At 37.1% G+C, this 27,802-nt stretch overlaps 1 protein-coding gene and 2 pseudogenes across 1 annotated transcript in view; 2 read left to right on the top strand and 1 right to left on the bottom strand.

Moving 5' to 3' along the window:
- LOC132669649 (uncharacterized) overlaps window positions 1-27,802 on the bottom strand; it is an 82,217-nt gene that overhangs the window by 32,128 nt on the left and 22,287 nt on the right. The window contains exon 3 of the mRNA XM_078447730.2: window positions 15,330-15,412. Within this exon, the coding sequence (XP_078303856.1) occupies window positions 15,330-15,412 (83 nt within the window). The remainder of the gene's footprint in view (window positions 1-15,329; window positions 15,413-27,802) is intronic.
- On the top strand, window positions 5,191-5,255 carry LOC132670461 (U4 spliceosomal RNA; annotated as a pseudogene).
- On the top strand, window positions 8,631-9,653 carry LOC132669091 (epithelial cell adhesion molecule pseudogene; annotated as a pseudogene).

Genomic DNA, 27,802 nt, shown 5'->3' on the forward strand with positions numbered 1-27,802 from the left:
TAACCAAGCAAATGTAGAATGGGAGGGAAAGACAATAGGCAAGGATGACTATGAGGTATCTGACTTAGAGATCTAAAAGCTCTCATTCACACACAAAAATAGGGGATCCAGGAGAAGAAGATACTTATGTAAAAAGGACAGACTCAGTTTGGGACATGTTTTACGGAGCAGAACATTTAAGCAGAGGCATCTAAAGGGTAAAAAGTCCTCCAACCACATTGTATGTATTGGGAAACATTTAAAACTACATCAGGGGAATATGTACTGGGGGTCAGATAGTTCTTTTTTTAATAGATTCCCTCAGATGATTCAGAAGTCTGGAAAAGCTCTAGGGAAACATTGGCTAGGTCCTGAGCCCTTAGTGAAAAATCATTTAGTGCGTATCTTAGAAGGCTGACTCTGTTTTGGCAAAGCTGCTGGCTGACTTGGTAATGTAACTTGGGGTTTACAGGAGAGGTCTTTACTTGCAAATATCTATCGCCTTATTAATTGAATTTCAACATATTGTTATTAATTAATTAATTAATGGTTTTTAATCTTTAAAAAGCCCTCATAACATTCACCAAAATAGCAACAGGGGTTGTCTCTGGGAGAGGGTGCTTCAGGTAAGATTTGTAGTTTCAAGCACTAGAAAAAAATTCTGGTTGTTTTAAACAAAAAAGACACTGATTTTAAAAGATCTTAGTTCACAGAATCTTAAGGGTGGGGAGTATATAGGGCCCTAGAGGCGAACTGAAGATGCCAGGAGCAGTGTTAAAAATCACCCAGAAACCAGTTCAGTGAAGTCCCCACACCACAGGCATTGTCTGAAAAGTCCCTCAATGTAATGAAAGATATCAATGTATAGACCTGAGACACTCAGTAAACCCCAGTACCCCATTAAACTTCATGGTGGACAGAGGGCTGTCTTTACCAGTGTCCCTGTACCACTGACATTTTTGCCTCAGAAGTAAAAGGAGCTGAAACTCTGAGGCTGGACCTCCTACCAGTGTGGATTCTTTCCCATCTCTGCTTTTTTTTGTGTGTCTTCAGATCTCCATCTAGGGCACAGCCTCAGTCTTGTGTCCACACCCCAGCTGAAAGGGGAGATTGGGAAACCAGCATTTCTACCTCTACAGTGAAGGAGGTCCAGAAGTTGGCCAACAGGAATAAAAAAATGGTCAGAACAGGGGTACTTTATATGATTTTTTCTTCTTTATGTTTTTCCATATGTCCTACTTTTTTTTAATGTTTACTTTTATTTTTATGTTGACAGAGACAGAGAAAGAGAGAGATAGTAGGGAAGGGGAAGAGAGAGGGAGAGAAAGAATCCCAAGCAGGCTCTGCAATGTCAGCACAGAGCCCCACACGGGTCTACATCTCACGAACCTTGAGATCATGACCTGAGCTGAAATGAAGAGTCGATGTTTAACCAACTGAGCCAGCCAGGTGCCCCTGTCCTACATTTTTTCAAATGAATAGTGTTACACAGTCAGGAAAAAAAAAAAATGAAAAGTAAACTTTTTTCACTGGAGTTGTTTTCAATTCTTTTAACCACAACTGTCTGGTATCACTTCCCCCTCTAGTGAAGACAAAGAGAATATACACAGGTGGATGACACTTCTTCTGATCTTTTGGAGAACAGAGTTCTAGAGTTAAATTTACTACCACTCCCCTTTATAGATAAGGAAACTGGAGGTGAGAGATAAGAGACATGATATATCAAAGTCATGTGTAAAATTAATGGGAGACTCAGCCCTACAATCAGGATATCTTGATAGAGACTTCTATTTTATTTACTCCCATAAATTATAAAGGGCAACATGATGGCATGATTTGAGGGGCATTCAGAAGCCCTGCATCAACCTCTGGTTTTTTAATAGAGAAGAAAAATGAGCTCTGGCTAAACAGTGTGCTGTGTCTAGAAATTAGCCCATCTGTTGGCTGTGCAAACATGGGCAAGTAACAACCTCTCTTTACGTCAGTTTTTCTGTTGACAAATGGAAACGATAATAGCAGTTTCCATAGGGGCTGTTTGTAAGAAATAAATGAGTTAGTATTTGCAAAGAACTTAGAAAAGTTCCTGGTACTTAGTAAACAGTAAATAGGTGCTTATGGAATAAAAAAATGAGTAAGAAACAGGGCAGAGTTCTCATTTTAAAGTAGGCTAAACTTGGGGCACCTGGGTGGCTCAGTCGGTTAAGTGACCGACTGTTGGTTTTGGCTCAGGTCATGATCTCATGGTTAGCCGGTTTGAGCCCCCATCAGGTTCTGTGCTGACAGTGCAGAGCCTACTTGGGAATTCTCTTTCTCCCCCTCTCTCTGCTCTTCCTCTGTTTGCTGTCTCTTTCTGTCTCAAAATAAATAAATAAGCAAAAAAAAATTTTTTTTAAGTAGGCTAAACTTTGCTGAACTTCCAAAAGACTTCATTGACTGATTCTTTTATCTGATAATGGTAGAGTAGCTTGGATAGACCAAAGATTAAAGGTCCGCAGATTAAAGTTTAAAATTTTAACTAAACTATTTAAGTAGAAAGCCCATTTGGAGACACTGGAGAGCAATCAAAAACAAGTAGAAACTGGAAGAAAATCTACTCTGACAAAACAGGAATTTTACCTAGTGACACTGGGGAATTTGTAGCTTCTTGCCTGGGGACAATTCCCAATCTGCACAGCAGCTCGGGGCATCAAAATGCCAAAGCCTTACTGATCTGAAGGAGAGGAGGCCAGAGTTCAGGGTTTGGAGGGCAAACAGAAAGCTACAGAAGAGAGCTTGGAAGGGAAGAATCACATAGAGAATGAGTCCCAAAATAAGCAACCAATATTGACCTGAAGTGTTGGCTGACCACTAAACTAATATTCACAGGGGAGACCATGAAGGAACTAGTAAAAACAAAACAAAAAAACCAAACAACTCTCCCCAGACAAAACAAAATCCCAGAGTCTGAAAATCACAGATCTGAGGGAAATGTCAGTTACTTACTGCAGAGGGGACAGAGTATGAGTATGAGTCTGAGTATGAAGCTAAGTTAAGTGCTGCCCAAAATAAAAGTCACTCTTCCACATGTCTACTATAGAAAGTATCCAGTCAAAGCTCAGTAGGCATGCAAAAAAAACCCCAGAAACATGTGACCTATACTCAAGAACAAAAGTCAAGTCCACTTTGAGATGACACAAATGGTACCATCAGCAGAGAAGTGTTTTTATTTTTCTTGAAGAACTCATAAATAAAAGGAAACTCTGAATAAAAATTGCCTCTCTTGGCTGTAACGGTTTCTCAGACTTTCCTTGTTTTTACAAACTTGCCAGTTTTGAGGAGTACTGGTCAGGTACATTGCGGGATGCTCCTCTATCAGAAATTATGTAAGTTTTGATCATGATTAGGCAAGGGTTATACGTTTTGAGGAAAAAAAGGTTTTCCAGAAATTTTCTAGCTTTATGTTTTACATTTAGGTCTATGATCCATTTTGAGTTAATTTTTTGTGAAACATGCAATGTCTGTGTCTAGCTTATTTTGCATGTGAGTGTCGACTTGCCCCAGTACCATTTGTTGAAAAGATTATCCTTTACCCCTTGAGTTGTCTTTGCCTCTTTGTAAAAGATCAGTTGACAATATTTTGTGGGTCTATTTCTTGGCTCTCTATACTCATCGACTGATCTATTTATTTATACTTTGACTAACACTACTAGGCTTATAATAAGTCTTGAAGCTGGATAGTGTCAGTTCTCCAATTTTGTTCTTCTTTAGTATTGCACTGGCTATTCTGGGTCTTCCCTCTCAATATAAACTTTAGAATCAGTTTGCCAATGTCCACAAAAATAACTTGCTAAAATTTTAGTTGGGATTAAATTGAATCTATAGATCAAGTTGAGAAGAACTGACATCTTAACAATATTGTTTTCCTATTAATAAACATGAAACATCTCTCCATTTATTTAGATCTTTGATGTCTTTCATAAAAGTTCTGTAGATTTTTTTAATTTAGATCTTATACATATTTTGCTATTTGTATGCCAATTACTTAATTTTATTCATTTATTTTGGTGCTAATGGAAACAGCATTGTATTTTTTATTTCAAATCCTACCTATTTGTTGCTCATATATGGGAAAACAATTGACTTTTATCTATTAGTCTTGAGTCCTATGACCTTGCTGTAATCACTTAGTTCTAGGATTTTTTTAATCTTTTCATTGATGCATTGTGACTTTTTAAGCAGAAAGTATATCATCTGCAAACCAAAACTGTTTTATTCCTTCTACTCTATATAGTGCTTATTTCCTTTTCTTATTGTACTAGCTATGACTTCCAGCACAATGTTGAACAGGAGTGGTGAGAAGAGACATGCATGCCTTATTACTAATTTTAGGGGAAAGCATTCAGATTATCACCAATAAGTGTGATGTTAAATGCAGGGTTTTTAGATATTCTTTATCAAGTTGAGAAAACTCCCTCAAGGCTAGTTTTAGAAGTTTTACCATGAATGGGTATAAGATTTTGTCAAATGTTTCTTCTGGATCATCGATATGATAATAACATTTTTCTTCTTTTGCCTGCTGATAGGATGGATTGCATTAATTGATATTTGAACGTTGAACTAGCCTTGAATAATTGGAATACATCCTGCTTAGTTATGATGTACAATTATACATTTTTAGATCCAATTTGCTAATTAAATTTTTTTCAATATTTATTTATTTTTGAGAGAGAGAGAGAGAGAGAGAGAGAGAGAGAGAGAGAGAGGGAGAGAACAGGGGAGGGGAACAGACAGGGAGACAGACTCCGAAGCAGGCCCCAGGCTCTGAGCTGTCAGCACAGAGCTATCGCGGGGCTCAAACTTGGTGAACCGTGAGATCATGACCTCAGCTGCTTAACTGACTGAGCCACCCAGGTGCCCTGAATTTGCTAATATTTTGTTGAGGATTTTTACATCTACGATTATGAGAAATATTTGTCTGCAATTTTCTTTTTGTAATATCATTATGTGGTTTTGATATTAGGATAATGCTGGCCTTATAGAATGAACTAAGAATTATTCCTTCTGCTGCTTATTTCTGAAAGAGAATGTAGAGACTTGGTATCATTTCTTCCTTAAATAGTTGGTAGGATGATTCATCAGTGAAACCAACTGGGCCTGGTGCCTTCCTTTTTGAAGGTTATAAATTCTCGATACAATTACTTCAACATAGGCCTATTTAGATGATCTATTCTGAGCTTTGCGCAGTGGCAGTATCGTAGCCAATGAGGTTTATCCGAGGCGCGATTATTGCTAATAGATTATCTATTCTGTGGTGTGTGCATATTGGTAGTTTGTGTTGAAGAAAATCAGAATATGTCACCCTAAAACATATCTCTTTGACATAAGAATTATTTTGAGCTAAAGGCAATTAAGCAGTAAACAGGAAAAGCTCTCTTTTTCTCCCTAAATGTAGGATATATATTTTCTTTTTTTGAAGATGAACAGAGACTCTGATCAGCTCAGAAAGGCAGCAAAGGAGTCAGAAGAAAAACCTTACTCTATTAGTTTCCCCTCATATATTTGCCTTCCTATGGTTTGCCACCCTGGAAGCATAAGACTATTTTTCTTTGTCTTGTCACTCTTCTAAAACCTGTATTGTTTTTTGGATAAGATGCTATATAAGTTGGAGTTCTAAACCACTTCTTTAAATTACTCATCTCTGAGTTTCTTCCTTGTAAATATGAGGTATAGAGGTTCAAAAACGTACTGCTTTTCTCTTGTGTTTTGTTACAGAGCTCCAGTTGAGACCTCAAATGAGTAGAAGAAGTAGTTTTTCCCTCTCCTGTAGTATTTTTCAAGTAATCGATCCATTTCATCTAAGTATTCAAAATTGTAGGCATAGAGTTGTTCATAATATTTATTATCCATTTAATGTCCATGATATCAGTAGTGATACCACCTCTTTCATTCTGATATTAGTAATTTGTATCATTTTTTTTCTTGTTTACTCTGGATGGCTAGAGGTTTATAAATTTTCCAAAGAAAGTTTTCCAAAGAATCAGCTTTTAGTTTATTTAAAAATTTTTATTAAATTAACATTTTCAATTTCAATTTGATATCTGCTTTAATTTTTATTATTTCTTGCCTTCTACTTGGATTAGGCTTATATTATTCTTCTTTCTATACTTTCTTAATGTGGAAGTTTAAATTGATTTTAGATATATCTTATTTTCTAATATATGTGCATTTGGTGCTATAATTTCCCTCTAAGTATTGCTCTTCCTGTAACCCACAAATTTTTATAAGTTGTATTTTTATTTTCATTTAGTCCAAAATATTTTACTATCTCTAAGACATTTCTTTGATATGTTATTTATTTATGTATTGTGTAACCTATATTTGTATTTTTTTAAATTGATTTCCAGTTTGATTCCATTTGGTCTGAGAACACATTTTGGATAATTTCCATTATTTAAAATTTTAAAGTGTATATTATGGTCTAGAACATAACCCATTTTGGTGAATGTTCCATGAGCTTGAGAATATGTATATGCTGATATTAGAGTAAATACTCTATAAATATCATTTGGATGCAGTTGATTGTTGGTATTGTATAGTTCAATCCTACCCTTATTGATTTTCTGCCTGTTGGATGTATCAATTACTGAAAAAAGGATGTTGAAGTTGTTCATAGAATTTTTAATGTCTATATTTGCTTGCAATCGTAACACTTTTGCCTTATATATTTTGATGCTCTTTTGTAAGAAGCAAACATTTTAAGTATTATTATGCCATCTTAGAAAAATTGAATGATTTACCATTATGTAATGCCCTCTTATTCCTGGTAATTTTCTTTGTTCTTAAGTCTGGATTGTCTGAAATTAACCTAACTATTCCATCTTTCTTTTGATTAGTGTTGTCATTATAGGTCCTTTCACATTCTTTATTTTTAACCTATCTGTACCTCTTTCATTGAAGTGAGTTTCTTATAGACAACATATAGTTGGGCCTTGTGTTTTTATCTACCACAAAAGTCTCTGTCATTTAATTGATGTATTTAGAACATTCACATTTAAAATGACTATTGATACAATTGAATTAATATATGTCATGTTTTGGGGCACCTGGGTGGCTCAGTCGGTTAAACCTCTGACTTCGGCTCAGGTCATGATCTCACAGTTCATAAGTTCAAGCCCCACGTCGGGCTCTGTGCTGACAGCTCAGAGCCTGGAGTCCGCTTCAGAGTCTGTGTCCCCCTCTCTCTCTGCCCCTCCCTTGCTAGTACTCTGTCTCTTTCTTTCTCTCAAAAATAAAGACATGCAAAAAATTAAAAAATATATATGCCATATTTTTAACTGTTTTCTATACATCCCAATTGTGCTTTGCTCCTTTTTTAAAATCTCTTTTTCTCATTTCTCTATTTTTAATTGAATATTTCACATGATTCCATTTTCTCTCCTCTGTTAGCAAATAAATTACACTTCTTTTTTCGCTTTTAGTGGTTACCCTACAGTGTATAATATACATATACTTACAGCTCATCTGAGTTTACTTTTCAAATAATATGCCACTTCACAGGTTGTGAAGGTACCATATAAAAGTATTCCCAAGTCCTCCCTTCCATCCCTTGTAACATTGCTGTCATTCATTTTACTTACCCATATGCCATGATCATCTAACGTTGCTACAATTATTATTTTGAACAATTGTTAACACAATTAAGAATAAGACATTTTTTTCAATTACTGTTTTTTCATTTCCAATGCACTGTTTCTTCATGTAGATCTGAGTTTCTGACCTGTATCATTTTCTTTTCCTCTGAAGGACTTCTTTAACAGTTCTTACAGGGCAGGTATACTATTGACAAATTCCCTTAGCTTTTAGTTTTCTGAGAAAGTTCTTGTTTCTCTTTTGCTTTTGAAGGTAAATTTATTGAACACAGCATTTCAAGTTGGTGTTTTTTATTCATTCAACATGGTAAATATTTTATTCTAATCTCTTTCTGCGTGTATGGATTCTGGCTCATGCCACTGTGATTTTTATTACTGTTTATTTAATGGTATTTGCTTTCTTCTGACTTCTTTCAAAATTTTCTCATCTTTGATTTTAGGCCTTGTGAATATGATCTGTCGTGTGTGTGTGTGTGTGTGTGTGTGTGTGTGTGTGTGCGTGTGCGTGTCTTGCTTAGTGTTTTCTAAGTTTCCTGGATCTGTAGTTGTTTTTTGTTATTAATTTCAAAAACCTCAACCATTCCTTCAAGTATTTGTTCTGCTCTTTTGTCCCCTCTCCTTTTAGTATTCCAATTATGTATACGTTACTGATTTATCTTCAATTTTTACTTCAAATTTTACTGATTTATCTTCAAGCTCACTGATTCTTTCCTTGGCTATGTCCAGTCAGGTGAAGCCATAAAGGGTATTCTTCATTTCTGTCACAGTGTTTTTGGTTTTTAATATTCCTTTTTGATTTTTATTTAGTTTCTCTTTACTTACATTACTCATCTTTTTTTTTTCATGCTGTCCTTCTCCCACTGGACCACTTCACATATTAATCACTGAATCATAGTTGTTTTAAATTCCTTATCTGATATTTCTAAAATTTGTGCTACATTGGAGCCTGGCTCTGATGCTTGCTTTGTTTCTTTAGACTGTTCTTTTTCTTGCCTTTTAGAATGCCTTGCACACACGCACAGTATGGCACATCCCTAGGTCCTCACATTCGGAATCCTACTCACAGTGGCCACCATGACAGCGGCCACAGCTCAGAAAGAACGTGTCTGTGAAAACTACAAACTGCCCAGACTGGTCTTTGAACACACATGGTCAGTGTGAGTGTGCTTCAACTGATACACAAAATTCCATTATTCGCTCAAAACTGGCAACGAAATGTTTGGTGATGAAGGCAGAAATGACTGGCTCAAAGTCTGGGAGAAGAGCAAGGCCTGAGAGGGCTTTCCAGAATAACAATGGGCTCTATGATCCTGACAGTGATGAGAAGGAGCTCTTTAAATCTAAGCAGTACAATGGCACCACCATGTGCTGGAATGTGAACACTGTTGAGGTCAGAAGAACTGAGAAGTTCTACTCCGAATGAGTGAGGACCTACTGGATCATCACTGAACTAAAATACAAACAAGAGAAACACCTCAAGATGTTCAAAGTTTGAAGACTATGTATGCTTAAGGAAGCAATCCCAACTCACTATCTACTGGATCCAAAATACATCAAAAATATTCTGTGTGAGAATGATCTTATCACTATTGATCTGATGCAAAATTCATGCCAGAAAACTCAGAATGAGTTTTCTCATTCTCATCTCATAGCTGACATGGCTTATTATTTTGAAAAAAAAATGTTACAAATTAATCTTTGTTCCATTCCAATAGAATGGGCCTGAGGGTAAATGGGCAACAATTGGATCTGGATCCTGGTCAAACTGAAATTTACTATATGGATGAAAAACCACCTGAATTTTCAATGCAAGGACTACAAGCTGGTATTATTGCTGTCACTGTGATTGTGATATTAGCAGTTATTGCTGGACTCGTGCTGGTTATTTTCAGAAAGAACAGAATGGCAAAGTATGAGAAGGCTGAGATAAAGGAGACGGGTGAGATGCACAGGGAACTCAATTCATAATGACTACAATTTGAAGAGTAACTACGAGAAGGTAAATTAGCAAGCAGATTACACGTGTATGAGCACAGGACAAAGAGATCTTTGAGGACTACTGTTTTGTTAGTTGACATCTTCTATTTGTAACGGTATTTATAACAGTAAAACCTGTACTCAAAATACAAGGAGTTTCAAATCGACGTTACCAATCTTAAAAGTTGACCACAAGTGTCATATATATGCAGATCTGATAGAAAACCCAGAATGGACAGCATAGTTAAAATTATTTATGTCTAACATTGAGGTGTGTTGCCTTAAATTGCTTAAATTGCCTTAAATATGCTTCCACAATACAGTTTGAATGACTCCTCTCATCCGTTTGTGATTGAAAGTTGCCTTTCTATTTACTTTGAGTCTTATAAACTTTTTTTTAATTGTGAAATTAAAACATTTTAAAGCTGAAAAAAAAAGAATGCCTTGCAATTTCTTGTTGAAAGCAGGACATGATACACTGAGTAATGGGAATTGAAATAAACAGGGCTGTTGTGTGAGGTTTTACGTTGATCTAGCAAGTTGGACTGTGCTGAAGGTTTGCTGTAGTTGTAGCTGACAAAGCTTTGATTTTTTCTCGTGTCTTCTAAGTTCCCTTCTTTTTTGGGGGAGAGGTGGTTCTTTAAGTACAATTTCTTAAATCGAGTCTGTGTCTTGCAGCTTTCTCAGTTGTAATCCACTGTTATTATACTGACATCCTGTTGATGTGATGATAAGGTATGGGAAGGGGGAGTGTTCGATAATCTTATATGTCAGGCTTTTACTCCTTTAAGGGTCTTTTAACAGTATATGTCCCTGGGCTGTGACCTTCATAAATGTTCCTTAGCTTCTTTTTTTTCTCCTTTTAGGTGAGGCAGAAAAGCCAGAGGGGCTAAAGTTGGCTTATTATTTCCTTGCCCGTGGGTCAAGTATTTTATTTTGTTTCAATTAAGGAGGACAGCCCTTTGTCATGAAGTCTACTCTGGGAGTATTTCAAATGGTTGCTTTTCCCAGGAGCATAATTCAAAATTATTAATTTTTCCTTATCCTACCCAAAAGGTTGTGTTCCCCCCCCGCCCCAGACCTATACCTAGAAACTGTGGTAGAATTCTGGAAGTAAAACTTCTAAAAGTATGGGGATCCTCTAAGCCTGGGACTATGGCACTTTCTCACTCTTGACCTTGTCCACAGGAGCCTTCGGGAATTCATCAAACTTATCATTTAAATGCTTTTAACTTTTTATGGCTTTAGTGCTTTCTGCTCCATGTCAGCTGATCTTGGCTAAGTTTCTCTGTATTCACCTGTCTCTCCAGATTTGGGGGTGGCAGTTGCCCCATAACCTCAGTTCTCTAATGGGTCTTTTTTTCAACATTATTTTCTTATTTTAAGAATGAGAGTGATGATTTCCTAGATCTTTCCTTGTCAGAACTGAAACCCAAAGTCTGTTACATATCTTTTAATCTTTAAATTTTCTCTCACAGTTTTTCTTCCCTCATAATTTTATTTGTGGAAGATTTGTTGTAGATTTCCACCTTTTAAACTTTGCTGATTGTTTCCCTCTGCGGACTTTTCATACATTCTCCTGGCTCTTATATTTTCTGGAAAGCTAAAGGCTTGATCAGACTCAGCCCAGATTTATGGCATGACTATTCTACAGGAGTGTTGTGTAGTTCCATTAGGAAGCACACAATATCTAGTTGTTTCTCTTTTTGTTACATCAAGAACGGGCAGTGGGTTTGCAGTTATCAGCCTGCTCTACCATTACAAAGCTGCCTATAAGAAATTCACCTAATAGTTTTAATAGCCACTGATGATCATGGCCTGAATCCATTATTTCATTAGGAGTTCGATGGTGATATTCTAATTCTACCATTGCTTCCCTATTTATTCACTAGAATTCTTTTAGAAGGTCTACCCTAATTAACTATTTGGCACCCTTAAATACTATTGATATAAGAAATGTGATATAAATGCTTGATTGTTTCACTTCATTTACCAGTTTTCAGAATAAAGTGTTGGTTCCATAGCATATTCAAAGGTGACTAATGAGAATTTTTGTGTGCAAGTATCATTAAGAACTAATGGATTTTAATATATTTTATGTGTCTCAATCCATTATCATTATTATTCTTTTTGTTGCCAATATTATCCCATTTTTGGCAAGTGCAAACCCCTGCAAATTGCCTCTGGTGTCCATTAGACATGAACCCAGTTGTCTCTAATAACTCCCCTATCCTTCAATATGCCAAGATATTCTAGACACATTTAGTGCATTTCCTGGCCTAGAATTGGTATCAGCCATTTCTCCAAAGATCTCCTCACTCTCCAAGCTCTACACTCCTAATACAAACCACAGTTGGAAATATCAGTGATGATGCACTGAAATTTGCTAATATTTGATACTGTTCTGCTGGTTGTCTGCCCTTAACTATACACAGGATATTTATCAGGATAATAAATATCATTACTGCAGATATTTCTATAAAACAAAGTTAATGACTCAGTCAATAATTTACTTGCTTTAAGTAATATTCCATCTAACACAATTCCAGTGCACCAAAATAATATTTATCTATCTCTGAAAACTAACTTGGTATTTTCCCTTTCTGCCTGCCATTTATTTGGATACCATTGTTTGTATTTCTGTAATATCAGCTCCCAAGCCTTATTTCAGCCTTCATCCCCCATAACTGCACCCTTCCTCCCCCAATCTATTTAGATCTTATTTCCATTTCAATTCCACCTAAATACCCACATCCATACCATTTATATATATTTTTTAATTTTTTTAATGTTTATTCAATTTTGAGAAAGAGAGACAGAGCATGAGTAGGGGAGGGGCAGAGAGAGAGGGAGACACAGAATCCAAAGCAGGCTGCAGGCTCTAAGCAGTCAGCACAGAGCCCGATGTGGGGCTCAAACTCACGAACCGTGAGATCATGACCTGAGCTGAAGTCAGCCGCTTAACCAACTGAGCCACCCAGGCACCCACATCCATGCCATTTATAAAGGTCAATGAATGCATGGAATTTTCAAACTCAGATGACTTCTATTTAGTAATTTTTTATCCCACTCATATTCTGTTACTGTCCCATGAAGGAAGATGCATGGCACACTCTAAGTGCATACACAGGAATATTCTGTCCCTCCCCCCATGACCCAACAACTCTATTTAACCTCTTGAGCAGTGCTTTTCAAAATTTATTCTGCATAGGAATCCCCTGTGGTCTTGCTAAGATGCAATTCTGATTCAGTAGGTCTGAGGCAGGGGCCAAGATTCTGCATTTCTAACAAGCTCTAAGTGTGCAGATGCCACTGGTCCTAGACCATGCTTTGAGAAGCAAAGCTCTACTGTGTTGGGGTCACGTGCTCCTATATGGATAAATTCCAAACACACACCTTCCTCCTTAATGTCACGCTCTGTTCATCTCTACTCTTACAATTGGTGATCTTCCCCCTTACTATGTTTAAAACAAAAGACGGACAACATCAGGTGTGAACGTGGACAACTGACACACTGCTGCCTTTTTGACAATGAGAATCTATTGCATCATGTGGTCGTTTTAAAACGTGCTGCAAATTATTTGGCATTTCCTCTCTTTAAAAAGGTAAGTATAATTCCCCTCTACTTGAACATAGATCAGCTTAGATACTTGCTTCTAAAGAACTTCAGAGGAAGTGATGCCGAGTGACTTCCAAGGCCAGGTCATAAAGGGAAGAGTGATTCTGCTGGCTTCATTTTGGACCATGTGCCATGTGCCAAGTACCCTGAAGCTGCCATGCTAGAAAGATCACACAGAGATGGAGACACCTGGGGAGCTTTAGCTATTCCAGCCCAGTTGTTGAGTCTTCCTATCCCAGGCACCAGATGTGTGAATGAGCAAGTCTTTAGATGATTCAAACCTCAGCCACTGACTACAAATGCATGAGAGACTAAGAGCCAGAAAATCCCTGCTGAACTACAAGCACCTCACAGAGCCATGAGAGACAATCATAAATGATTGGTAATGTTATAAGTCACTGGTGTGAGGTGGCTTGTAATGCAGCAAGAGATAACTGGACACATATCACCTTTGCCCTTTTCCTTGACTGTCAAAAGCTTCAGAGACAAATTTGACCCTCTGTCCTTCAAACTATGTTAGACGTCATGATATCATATTTGCTTCCTCCTCCTAAGTCCTCAGGGTTTTTTTTTTTCCCTTCTGTTTATTAACTTCATTATTCCTGTGTCATTTTTTATAAGCTGCCTCAAAATCAAATTCTTTTAGAAAACAGAGGAGGTATAAATAATGATTTTCTGTTTCTCACCCATTTGCCTCTATGTTCTCGTGTCTCAATTTATTTTCTTTCATTCCTTCATGTTGTCTCAGAAAAAAACAAATGTCCTATTTCTTTTCCCTTCTCCAATATCTTTAATCTCTTGCCACCTGTCTTCTTGCCATCTGATTTTAAATGAGTACAAAGCTCTTCTATCTTGAGAAAACCTTTACTCTTTCACTCCTACCATGTTTATTACTTTTTTCATAGTCAATCTTCTGAAGAATGTTTTACTTCTACTTTATTGAGGCTCAAACTGAGTTTTCGCTTGTATATCAGCATGCAAAATTCGACAACTCCTACAAAGTAAACACGTGAGTAAGGATGGTGCTTTAATCTAATGTGAAAAGAAGTCAATAAAGTGCTATTATTGTTACACATTTAAAAAAAAAACCAAAACAACATTCCTTCGTCAGCACTCAAAACATCTCTTTAATTATTGCACGTATATCCAGTGGACACTTTTTACCTACCTACCCTTCGGCAATTTGTGGAAGCACATTTTTTAAAAAATACTGTTACCTACATCTCCAACATTCATTCAGACAGAAATAATGCTATATATCTTCCACTATTTCATCTAGTAGTTTGTCTTTGCAAAACAAAAGCCTGGTAATGACAGGAAAAGTACCATTCTTCATTAATATTTAATTGTGTTGTATGTATAATAATGCCTTAAGTCCTCCCTCTTTGACACTGTCCTTGTGCACTCTGAACTAACATCTCCTCATTCTTTACTATGACAACATCTGTCCCCAGCAATGATGAGCACTAATTAAAAGTATCGGTTGGAAACAGGGGCTTGTCACTGACAGTAAAAGGATAGGATCTGAGCCAAACTCACTCTAGGACCAGAAACACATATACAACATCGATGGGAGTGGTGAGGATGAATTTCAACAAGAATGTCAAAAGAATATACTGCATCCAATGGCTGTATCCTATGAAGCTCTGATTTTTAGAAGCTAACTGTTTATTCAAAATTCCATTTCTGTAATTACCAATTCTGTTCTTAAAACCATTCAATGGTTACTTACTTCCCTCAAGATAGAACCCAAACTCTCTGGCCTGGCTTATCTGTCTCATCAGGTCTCGTCTTTGCCTCTTTATCCCTTCCATTCCATTTCTCAACTGACAGACAAGCTTATCTATGTTTCTGCCAAAGTAAGCTATTTGCTCTTCTACAGTTGCGACACATTTCCCTGTATAACCCAACCTGTTCTTTGTCTAGATTTCTATCTCCTATTCTGCTTACCCCAACCTCTGTCTTACTACCACGTGTATGATTATCACCTGCTACCCCTCAATTCTCAACTGGGACATCAACCTTCCAGAAGGCCTATCTGACTGCCAACATTGGGATTTAAGTGGCCTTTCTCAACATTCATATAGCATCCCATAATATCACCATAACCAGTATATTGGACTTACTTTTTCACATGTCTGAAGGAGGGATCATGCTTTTCTTTTCTTTTGGTAGTATATCTTCTGCATCCATGAACCCAACATAACACCTGGGAAATGATACACTTGGAATTAGTTCAATATGCTGAATGAGAATTGCATGTTCATTCCTTTCGATGCTTAAAAACAGCACATTATATGCATTTGAAAGTAAGCTTGATTTCCTAAAGTGGTCAAAAGTTATTTGGATTGAGTAGGGAAATAAAGCAAAAGATCAAGTTTAATAAAAGCATTTTTGAAGGGAAAAAATAAAAATTTTTTCCAAAAATAAAATTTACAAGTTACAACTGCAAAATGAGAGTGATTTTCTTATGCAGCTTTTGAAATGTCACTGAGAATCAGGGTGTGGGAATAATCTGAAGAGAATGAGAATATTACACCTTAAAGAATCTTTTGAATTGGACAATTTTCCTTTGGCTGTATAAAGAGCATTTATGTGCAAAAGTCAGTCTGGTGAGAAAAATCCTGGAACGGAGTTCCAAGCTCTGTCTCCAGTTCTGGCACCAACTGGGCATACGACCTTGGGGAAACTATTCCACCAGGCATTGCATTACCCTTGGAAAATGAATCAACCAACTATGTTGCTTATACTAAGCAGTGGTAGGCAGTGTGCTGTGGGTATACTGGGCCCCTGGCACTAAATGCCAGGAGCAACCCTAGGCATTAGGGGTCACAACCAAAATGCCCCCGAGGGGCTGTACTGCCCTCAGCAGAGAGCTACTTTTGTCTTACGATCTTTCCAGGTCCTTTGCTGTGCTATCATCCTACAAAAGAAGCAGGGGCTTCTTAACTTCACTAGTCTTTTACAACCATTACTTTTGTTTCCAAGAGACGTCATAGGAGGCTCAACCATTTGGATTCATTTTATTTTTTTTATCATTTAAAAAAAATTTTTTAAGTTCATTTATTTTGAGAAAGAGAGCGTGTGTGCACATAAGCGTGCAAATGGGGTAGCAGCAGAAAGAGGCAGAGCTAGAATCCCAAGCAGGCTCTACACTGCCAGTACAGAGCCTGACGTGGGGCTCGAACCCATGAACCGTGAGATCATGACCTGAGCTGAAATCAAGACTTGGATGCTTAAGTCAACCACCCAGGCGTCCCAGAACTCCTTTTCTTGAATGTGAACCTTTCTCATTATTTGGCCGGCTTAGGATATCTGAAATTTCATCAATACATTCTTAATCTGGGTTTTAAAAAAATGACAGTATAGCACTCTTGCACATACATCAGATCCATAAAAGACCCAAATTAATGTGAGGCTTAGCTGTTATATGGAAATGAGTAGAGAAGAAAGGACTAATCAATAATGAAATATAGTTTAAATTGGGAAGATCTTGATAAAGTTTTGGGAATTAAAATATTACCCTCTAAGGAGGAGAGATAATGGCAGTAAGCACAGTGATCAATTAGTGTACCAGATAAAAATACCTTAATCCACTGAATCCACTGCTAACAGATACAGAAAACTTCAATACCTCTGGCCTTTCCTATGACACGTAATGGAAAATTAATAACAAACATGGAAATAAAGAGAGAGAACAAGTACTAAGGGAGAAAGAAAAAAGAAGCACTAGAACAAGAAGTTGACTGGGGAGGAATTCTTCCTAGGTGTTCACACTATCGGTTTGAAACAAAATGTATCAAAGTCTACAACATAGAACTAAGGTCTTATAGACTGTTTACTGCTTTTTTTTTTCTCAAGATGTTCACTAAATATAATATATATTATATTATAAATGTTCACTACATATTTTTGTTGAGTGAATAATGAGAGCCTAAACATTTCTTGATTGTTGTATTTGAATGCACAACAACATGGGATAACCAATCAGCATTACTGACTCATCAGCACAGGTTAATGAGATACAATGGGTCCAATGCCCTTTTCGATGAAATGGGATTTAGGAGGGGGAAAGTTAGGAATAAGTATGCTCTCAGGGAGATAACAAGTTGAAGTGGGAGCTAGAACAAATAAACTGGTTGAAAGCTCCCAAAGGGTAGGTCTCCCCTAACTTTTCCCACATGACAAGTTTGTCAGCAGCCAGACATGTTAATAAACCATTCCTGGCAGTGTCACTTTGTGGTAACCAAGGAGATTTGGGCTGCTCATCAATGTTATCTCCAGAGTTGCAAATTGACAACAGCGATGCATTTTAACAGAAGTGAAAGCCTGTAAATCAATAGACTAAGCATAAACTTTAAAGTTAGGCAGATGAGGGGTTAAATCCACCGGGAGTAGTATACATCACTCTGTTTCTTTCCCCATTTTAAATCCGTCCATCCTCCCCCCTACTTAAGGAGGAGAGGCATTGCATTGGAAGGAGTTAGTCAGATGGATTAGGTAAAACACTCGAGGATACACTTAGTTTGTCTTTATACTTAGTTTTTACCTTGATGAAAAATATATAATACTTACAGTCATCTCAAATAAAAAAAATATAACTCCACTCACATTTTACTTACCTTATGCATATGCAAGTACCATCATGATTTATTTATTATCACATTTTTGACAGCTAGAGTTGTTCTTCCTTTGGGATACTAACTGGTGATGTAGTATGCCATACTATAACCCAGGGAACATGCTATCATTCCACCTTATCTTCAACTGAAGCTACATGACTACTTCAAAATTACAGTTGAATGGCCTTCAGCAAGTTACTTAATCTCCGCAAGCCTCATTTTAAAAGCAGGATTACAACAACATATAGAGTTTAGTAGGTGTGACGTCCTATTCTGAACATTTTATACTGCATTACTTAATCCTCATAACCTTCCTGGGAGGTAAGCACTATTATCATCATCATTTTATAGATGAGGAGACTTGGGGCCCAGAGAGATTACATATGTTGCCCAAGGTTACATGGCTGTTAAATTGGGTAGTTTAGGTTCAACTGCAGACTGTCTTGCTCTGGGGTCCAAATTCTTAGTCACTATGTTTCAGCTGTTTCTTTTGCTCACCTCCAAAATATTCCTCATTGCAATCTTTACAACCAGATCTTACTGTAAATATGTTTGAAAATTTTACATGGTTCCATCCTGCTGTTGGGAAAACAACCAAATATTTATTAGGAACTAAAGGCCCTGAATGACACCTGCATGCTTCTCTAGCCTCACTTACACTGCTCAGTTTACCTGCTAACACTCCCTTGGATGCTTTCTCAGACTTTTTTCATATATATATATGAAATATATTGCATATCATGACATGTATCATATACATATGTCATATATGTGGCATATGATATGATCTACTTCATATACATGAAAAAGTTTAAAATTATATATAATAGTATAATTTCCTTTTATTATATATTGTATAATTATTTCAATAATAATGGGATCATGCCAAACACGTCATTACGTGGCCTGCTTTTTTTACTCAGAAATGTACCAGGATCATCTTTTCAAGCCAATAAATATAATTTTACAACACCATTTTTGCTATACCACAACTTAATTCACCTCAAGTTAGATAATCATAAAGTTTTAATTATGATGAAAAATCCTTCACTGAGATAATCTTTATGGCTAAAAATTTGTGTAATCCTTAATTTTTCTCTCAGGAAATTTTTAAAAAAATTAAATTATTGAGTCAAACAGCATAAGCATTTTTAATTTCTTTTTTGATGTTCATTTATTTTTTGAGAGAGAGAGAGAGAGAGAGTGCAAGTGGGGTAGGAGCAGAAAGAGAGGAAGACACAGAATCCAAAGCAGGCTCCAGGCTCTGCACAGAGCACAGAATCCAACACGGGGCTCAAACCATGAACCATGAGATCATGACATAAGCCAAAGTCAGAAGCTGAATCAACTGAGCCACCCAGGTGTCCTTATATGAATTTTTTTAAAATTTCTTATTTTAATTTAATTTACTTTTTTAATGTTTATTTTTATTTTTGAGAGTGAGAAAGAGAGAGACACAGCGTGAGTGGGGGAGGAGCAGAGAACCAGAGGGAGACAGAGAATCCAAAGCAGGCTCCAGGCTCCGAGCTATCAGCACAGAGCCAGATGCCAGGCTTGAATCCACAAACCACGAGATCATGATCTGAACTGAAGTCGGATGCTTACTTAACCAAATGACCCACCCAGGTGCCCCAAGAGCATATGAATTTTTGAGGCATTTAATGCATATTGCTAACTGCCCTCCAAAAACATCTAATCAGCGTTCACTCACACTGGCAAATATAACAGCATGTGCCTTCCTAGAACCATTACATTTTATTTTGATCAATTTAATAGGCAAAACAAACACCCAGCCAGGATACTATTCCAATTCTCATTTCTTTAAATATTCATGACACCGAACAAGTTTTTATATATGTACTGGATATTTATGCTCTGGATAAAATGCCTATTTATTCATTTTGCCCATTTGTTTTACTTGTTTATAAGACCTCATTTGTTTACTCATCTGATATTTATTCAGCAACTATACCATTTTCTTAACACTGTGCTGTGTGTGAGGATACAATTCAGTTTATGATCAGACTAACTTTTACAATATCCTTGAGGTCAATAAAGCTTTGGCCCCAATCCAGTCCCAAGGCGAAAGCCACATATTTCACATTTTTCATTCAATAGTATTTTTAGCTACTGCTATGGACTGAATGTCCGTGTCCTTCTAAAATTCATATGCTGAAGCTTAATGCCCAAATCAGTGGTCTTCAGGAGGTTGATTAGGTCATAAGGGTGCAATTCATGAATGGAATTTGTCCTCATAAAAGAGACCCCACACTTTGCTAACACTTTCCACCACGTGAGGTTACAGCTAGAAGGCACAGTTTATGAATCAGGAAGTGCACCCTCATCTGGCATCAAAATATGCTAGCACCATGATCTTGGATCTCTCAGCCTCCAGAACTGTGAGAAATAAATATTGTTTATAAGCCACCCAGTGTATGGTATTTTTTATAGGAGCCCAAGTAGACTAAGATGGCTACTAATTCCATTTCAGTTGTTGATTACTGCCTTAAATGTCAATCATTTTTTTATGGCCGTGACTTTGAGGTTGACTGGGTTCAGCAGGATAATTCTACTGCTTTGCTTTGGATACCTCATGAGGATGCCATCAGATGTTGTCCCAAGTTGGAGTCATTTAGTTAGAGTCTGGAATTGGCCCTCTCTTCTTCTCATTGTAGCATCAGATCTCAGAGCCTCTCCTTTCCACATGGTTTCTCCAGGTGGTCTCTTCATGCATCTCTCTGGCATAGTAATTACACTTTTTCCATAGAAGCTCAGTACTCCCCAAAGTGCACAAGTGGAAGCTGTCAGACCTTCACAGGCTTAGGTCCAAATGGCAGAGCGAAACTTTTGCTATCTTTTATTAAGAAATCACAGAGTTGAGCCATATTCAAGATGGTGAGAAATAAACTATCTCTCAATGGAGGGATGACAAAGAATATGCTGCCATATTTAGTCCACCACAGATCATAATGGTTTTAACATGACTTGAAAGTATTTTTCTAAGTTTGTCACTTGCCTTTTAAATTTGCTTACAATGGGTCTGATGTATAGTTTATTTTAAATTATACACAGTAAAACTTATCAGTATTTTTGTAGATGATTTCAGCTTCTGGCCCATACACAGACTGCTTTTCTCAAATGAAAAACAGGGTTTGTATGGGGTAAATGGGTGGATGGAATGCAAATGACCTTTCATTTTCTTGATAGTATTTTTGTATTTTTTAAAGGCAATAAATGTGTATGATTTGTATGTTTCTATTACAAAAACAGAACAGAAAAAAAGACAAGTATAGACAGGAGGAAGAGATGAAAAAGTAGAAGACGTGGAGGAGGAAGAAATATGACAAAGAAATGCCACACCAAAGTTTTAAAATACTTACTCAGAGGGGCACCTGAGCAGCTTAGTCAGTTGGGCATCTGACTTTGGGTCAGGTCATAATCTTGTGGTCCGTAGGTTCGAGCCCCATGTCAGGCTCTGTGCTGAGAGCTCAGAGCCTGGAGCCTGCTTTGGATTCTGTGTCTCCCTTTCTCTCTGGCCCTCCCCCCACTCATGCTCTGTCTCTCTCTCTCTCTCTCAAAAATAAACATTAAGAAATTTTTTTAATATTTACTCAGAAAATTTTGCAGTTTCATTCTATTAACTTCTAAATTTTTAATTCATTTAGAATTTATTTTTAAGATTTGGATTAGGAACTAACTTTAATAATTTTTATACATGGTTAACTGGTAAGATAAGTTTAGTTATTTATTTTATTATTCAACAAATTTTATTAAGCATCTACTATGTCCTAAGCACTCTGAGTATAGTAGTGAAAGAATCTGATTGAGTCACTACCATCATGCATCTTACAATAACCCAATGGGGAAAAATAAGTAAATAAGCAATGGATGTGTAATCACAATTTTGACATGTGCCATTAAAGGGAGAAGAATGGGGAAAAAGAGGTAAATAGTAGAGTGGAAGAGAAACCTAGAACAAAACAGGGCATCATCATGAGGTGGGAGTAGAGAAGACTGACGGACCAGAGAGAGTGAAATTAATCAACAGATGAGAGTGGGGAAAATGGAAAGTGATCTGGATTATTTCTGAGGATGGAAGGTTGAGAACTGAGGGAAGTATATATTATCCATAGATTGAACTGGATTCAAATAAAGGGATCAAAACATGAAAGACAATTCAAAGGAAACAACTGCTTAGGATGAAAGCTAGGATTCACTTCAAAATGACATTATGCAGAATTGCCAAATGTGATGCAAAGTCAAAAGCAAATGATTTCAAAGTCATATCCTTTCTCTGGTATTTGTACATCACCTTACATCGTATCAGTTAAAATACACATGTGGTGTATCATTTACAAATATCTTCTGTTCAGTAGGTTGCCTTTTGTTTTGTTGATGGTTTCCTTCATTGCGTAAAAGCTTTTTATTCTGATGTAGTCCCAATAGCTTATGCTTTTGTTTTCCTTACCTTATGAATATCTAGGAAAATGTTGCTACAGCCAATGTCAAAGAAATTACTGCCCGTGTTCTCCTCAAGATTTTTATGGTTTCAGGTCTCACATTTAGATCTTTAATCTGTTTTGAGTTTATTTTTGGATATGGTGTTAGAAAAGAATGAGCTCTTATCATTTGTGACAAAATGGATGGACCTACGGGTATTATGCTAAGAGATATAAATCATACTGAGACAGACAAATACCATATGATTTCATTCATATGTGGAATCTAAAAAGCAAAATGGTATTGAGGAAGGCACTTGTTGGGATGAGCACTGGGTGTTGTATACAAGCAATGAACCACAGGAATCTACCCCCAAAACCAAGAGCACACTGTAAGCACTGTATGTTAGCCAATTTGACAATAAATTACATTAAAAAAATAAAAAGCAAAACAAATGAATAAACAAACAAAAAGCAGAATCAGTCCTGATGGTTGCCAGAAGGAAGGGTAGGGTGATGGGCAAAATGGGTGAAGGAGACTGGGAGATACAGACTTCCAGGTACGGAATGAAAAAGTCATGGAAATAAAAGGCACAGCATGGGGAATATAGTCAGTGACACTGTAATAGTGTTGTATGGTGACAGACGGTAGCTACATTTGTGATGAGCATAACATACAGAGTTGTGAAATCACTACGTCATACACCTGAAACTAATGTAACATTGTGTGCCAACTCACATAAAATAATTAAAAATGAAGAAAAAATAAAACTATTGCATAACAAAATGGTACATTAAAAAATATATATATGTATGGAGTTTGTTGAAGAAACACTATCCAAACATAAGGTATTGTTGCTGTTATAAACTGGAGTTCAGTTTATGAATTGATGGTCTCAAAATAACATATATAGTACTAGGATACTAACTATAGATTACTCTGTTCCTTGACCCTTCCTGGGATGTTAATATAATTAAGTTCTGAGACTTAACCTTCCTTTCATGTCAGAGTGTGCTAAAATCTATGGGACAGTTTTTCTTCTGGAAACTTCCATTTGCTGATGATTAAGTATACAATGTTACAATCATTTATATAGACAGATGAGCAGAATACACAAGGAGACAGCAAAATCCAAACTGTATCTGGGTCATTCATTCTATAACACTGTCTCAGGTAATTATTTTGCTTTTGCATGAAGCATTTAGAACTTAGAAAATAACTAGGTTTGGTCACTGCTGTAGTAAGAACTTCAAATTGCTTCAATATCTACCATTTTTAAGCTCAAGAATTCTATCATAAAAATATATTTACTTGTCTTTTCTCATTTTTCTTACACTGTAGGCACTTCTAAAACAGGAAGAAAAAAATATATTTGACCTTGAAATCAAGTGTTAGAAAAATAACCTGTCTAAATAATACCTTTTCACCTAAAATATTATATTAAAGGTTGTGCAATGGCACTACTATAATCAAAAATCTGCCATCATTTTTTTAAGCTTCTAGTTTCACAGGCTTGTAACTTCTTTAAAAGTCACCCAAGGATCTTCAACTTCATTTCAGTTCAGAAAAGCATGCACACATATACACCCCACACATACACACTCCCCACACACAATTGGCTATCTGTTCAATTTTCTTTTTTCACACAATTTTTTCCCAACCATTAAGTGCTTAATTTTGATGATATTCAACTTTTCTATCTTTTTTTTTTCTTTTCTGGATCATGCTTTTGTGTCATATCTAGAAACTTTAAAGTACAAAGTATGGGTTGAAGTTAACTCACCTATTCATTCACTCATTCATTCATTTATTCATTTAACATATGGATGACAATAGTTCCAAGACCATTTAATGAAAAGTAGTCCATTACTATTGGATCTCTGGTAAATACCTGGTCTGACTCAACTCAAGCCCAAAGTGGCTCCAAACTGGCCAACTAACAACACAGGGACCAAACCCTGCCCACAATACATAGAGAAAGATATGACTGGACTGAAGGCAAAAGAAGGTCAGCCATTTAATTATCTTTTGTCTAATTTCTCCATTTAATTGTCTTTGTACCTTTAAAAACAAATCAATTGACTGTGTATGAACAGGTCTGTTTCACTACCCTCTACTTCATTTCACTGATATCTCTGTCTTTCTTTTCACCACTACCATTATAGTATAGTATGTTACTGTAGTTTGATAATAAGTTTTGAAACCAGAGAGTCTGCATCCTCCAAATTCGTTCTTTTTCACAATTGCTGAACCCTAGTTCCTTTGTCTTTTTACATAATTTTTAGAATCAGTTTACCAGTATACATGGAAATACTTATGCAAATTTGATTGGGATTACATCAATACTGTAGATTGGGATAATGTTTATAATATTTAGTGTTTCCCTAGATGTATATATGGCTATATCAGAGTTTGTATATTCACTAGTTGAAGGATATTTGAGTTATTTTCTTTTATGAATAAAGCTGCAATAAAGCTTTGCATACAGGATTTTATTTTTACTTTCCCGCACAGCCAGTAGACTTTTTGATATAAGACGTATGTCCTTTTTTTTTAATATGAAATTTATTGTCAAATTGGTTTCCATACAACACCCAGTGCTGATCCCAACAGGTGCCCTCCCCAATGCCCATCACCCACTTTCCCCTCCCTCCCACCCCCCATCAACCCTCAGTTTATTCTCAGTTTTTAAGAGTCTCTTATGGTTTGCCTCCCTCCCTATATTTCCCCCCCTTCAAGAGATATGTCCTTTATTTCTGTTAGATTTCCTTCTGTTATTTCTTTGATCTGTCATTTCCACTCTAACTTTCCACTGTTCTTTTCATAATGACTAGTAGTGTGTTGGAACTCCTAGATTAACTTCTAGTTTTCTTTTCTTTCCCATTGTTAATCTCTTTATCTTTGTCATTTACTTTCAGAAAAATTGACTTAGCTTTATTTTTCAACCTTTCCATTAAAACATATACATTTTAGGACTTCTGGGGAAGATGGCAGAGTAGGAAGATCCTAAGCTCATCTTGTCCCATAGATACAACTAAACAACACCCACTTCAGTGTAAATAAGTCAGAAAACAAGCTGAAGACTGGCAGAATAGAATAGATTCTCCACAACAAAATGTAGAGAAGAGGCCACATCAAAGAAAGTAGGAAGGGCAGAGATACACATTCAGGAGCTAAAAGGAGCTATGTGACTGTCCACAGGATGTAGGGTCATTGCAGGCACAGAGAGGGGAGAGAGACACTCACACCAAGCATGCCAGGCACAGAGAACCTGCACAGGAGAGACAAATCTTCATAACATTTGACTTTGAAACCATACGGCCTAATTTTGTGAGTTCTGACAATCAGCAAGGCTTAACAACTGGAACTTTAAATATCAGTTAGCTTGGCTATCTAGAGGTTGGAGATCAATAGGAATCTGAGTTACTGCCCTTAAAGAGACAGCACAATAAACAGCCCCACCAAGATACAGCATAGTATCAGCCATCCGACAAATGCCAGGGGTGTACGGGAAGAAGATTTATTTACTAACCTCAGAGTACATGTTGGAGGGGCATGCCTCTTTAGGATTCTTCTCCAGGAACAAAGGAGCTGGCCAGTTCCATTTGCCTCCCCCAGTTCCATTTGCCTCAGCCTAGACACAGGGACACCTGCAGGAACAAGCGCAATACCAATACTATCCACCTAATTTGTTAACAGTGCATCCCATCCACTCCAACATGGGAAACCTCACTCAGGGGGACTGTAAGACCCCTCCCAGAGCAGACCATCGTGGACCTTGCAGGTATCCCACAACTGGTCTCTGCATTCTACTGGGGACTCACCCCCTAAATTCTTGTAGCAAGAGTTTTCTAAAGAAGCTCCGATCTCCTCCCACAACAGACATGCATAAACCTTATTAGCACACATGCTCCACCTCTATACTCTCCAGTGGACCTGCCTGCTCTAATACATCCTTGGCCAAAGCCTATCCAAATTGGTGTCACAAGCCTGGCAGAGCGCAAGTATCTCCAAAAGGGCCAGCACCACTCTGAAGACACTTCTGCTCTGGGGTGAGGGGAGGATAACCACACACACACCAGTCCAACAGTGGCCCCAGCAGTGGTCTGGGGGAAGACATCTGGTCTGGTCTGACTGTAGGCCCTGCCCACCAATGAAAGCTTCTCACAGCATAACACAGGGAAAGTGTTCTGTAGTCCAGTATTATTGGATCTCTGGTAAACACCTGGCCTGACTCAACTCAAGCCCAAAGTGGCTCCAAACTGGCCAACTAACAACACAGGGACCAAACCCTGCCCACAATACACAGAGAAAGTTATTGCAGATGACTGGATTGAAGGCAAAAGCAGGTCAGCCAAAACATCAGAGTGCAGACATCACAAATAGAGGACACCCCTGAAGAACCAGGGTCTGTTGAACAGAAGACTGCAGAGTAATACAGGACCTCTTCTTCATAATGCCACTACTTGCAAGAGGAGGAGATGTATCTGACTTTCCTAACACATAGAAACAGGCACAGAGGGTTAGATAAAATAAGGAAACAGGAATATGTCTCAAATCAAAGAACAGGAGAAAATCACAACAAGAGAGCTAAATGAAATGGAGAAGTGTAATATGCCTGATATATAATTTAAAGTAATGGTTATAAAGAGACTCACTGGACTGGAGAAGAGTGGAAGACTTCAGTGAGACCTTCAAAAAGTGATACAAAACAAAAAATAGCCAATCATATGTAAATAACTCAAATTAAAGATACAATAGATGGAATAAATAGTAGACTAAAGAAGCAGAAGAACAGATACAAGACCTTGAGGACAAAGTAATGAAAACCATCAAACTGAACAGGAGAGAGAAACAAATAAAATAAAAATGAAATTAGACTGAGGGAACTCAATGCCAACATCAAGCACAATAACACTTGCATTATAGGGTTTCCAGGAGAAGACACAGAAAAGGGGTAAGAAAATTTATTTGAAGAAATAATAGCTGCAAACTTCCTGAATCTGGGGAGAGAAACAGAAATCCAGATCCAGGAGGCACAGACAGCCTCCAACAAAATCAACCCAAGGAGGTTCACACCAAGTCACAAAGTAATTAAAATGGCAAAAAGTAGTGATAAAGAGAATTTTAAAAGCAGCAAGAGAAAACAGTTACATACAAGGGAAACCCCATAAGGTCATCAGCTGATTTTTCACTGGAAACTTTGCAGGCCAGAAAAGAATGGCTTGACATATTCAAAGCACTAGGAAAAAAAGAAAGAAAACACACACACACACACACGCGCGCGCACACACACACACACACACACACACTCATACACACACATACACAAAACACCTGCAATCAAGAATAAGAATACTCTATCTAACAAGGCTATCATTCACATAGAAGGACAAAGAGTTTCCCAGACAAACAAAAGTTAAAGGATTTCATTACCACTAGACCAGCCCTATGAGAAATATTAAAAGGGACTCTGAGTAGAAAGGAGAGATGGTAAGTAGGAATAAGAAAAGTTGGAAGCACAAACACAATAAAAT

Source organism: Panthera onca, chromosome B3 (assembly GCF_046562875.1).
Source record: "Panthera onca isolate mPanOnc1 chromosome B3, mPanOnc1 haplotype 2, whole genome shotgun sequence".
In the NCBI taxonomy this organism is placed as follows: domain Eukaryota; kingdom Metazoa; phylum Chordata; class Mammalia; order Carnivora; family Felidae; genus Panthera; species Panthera onca.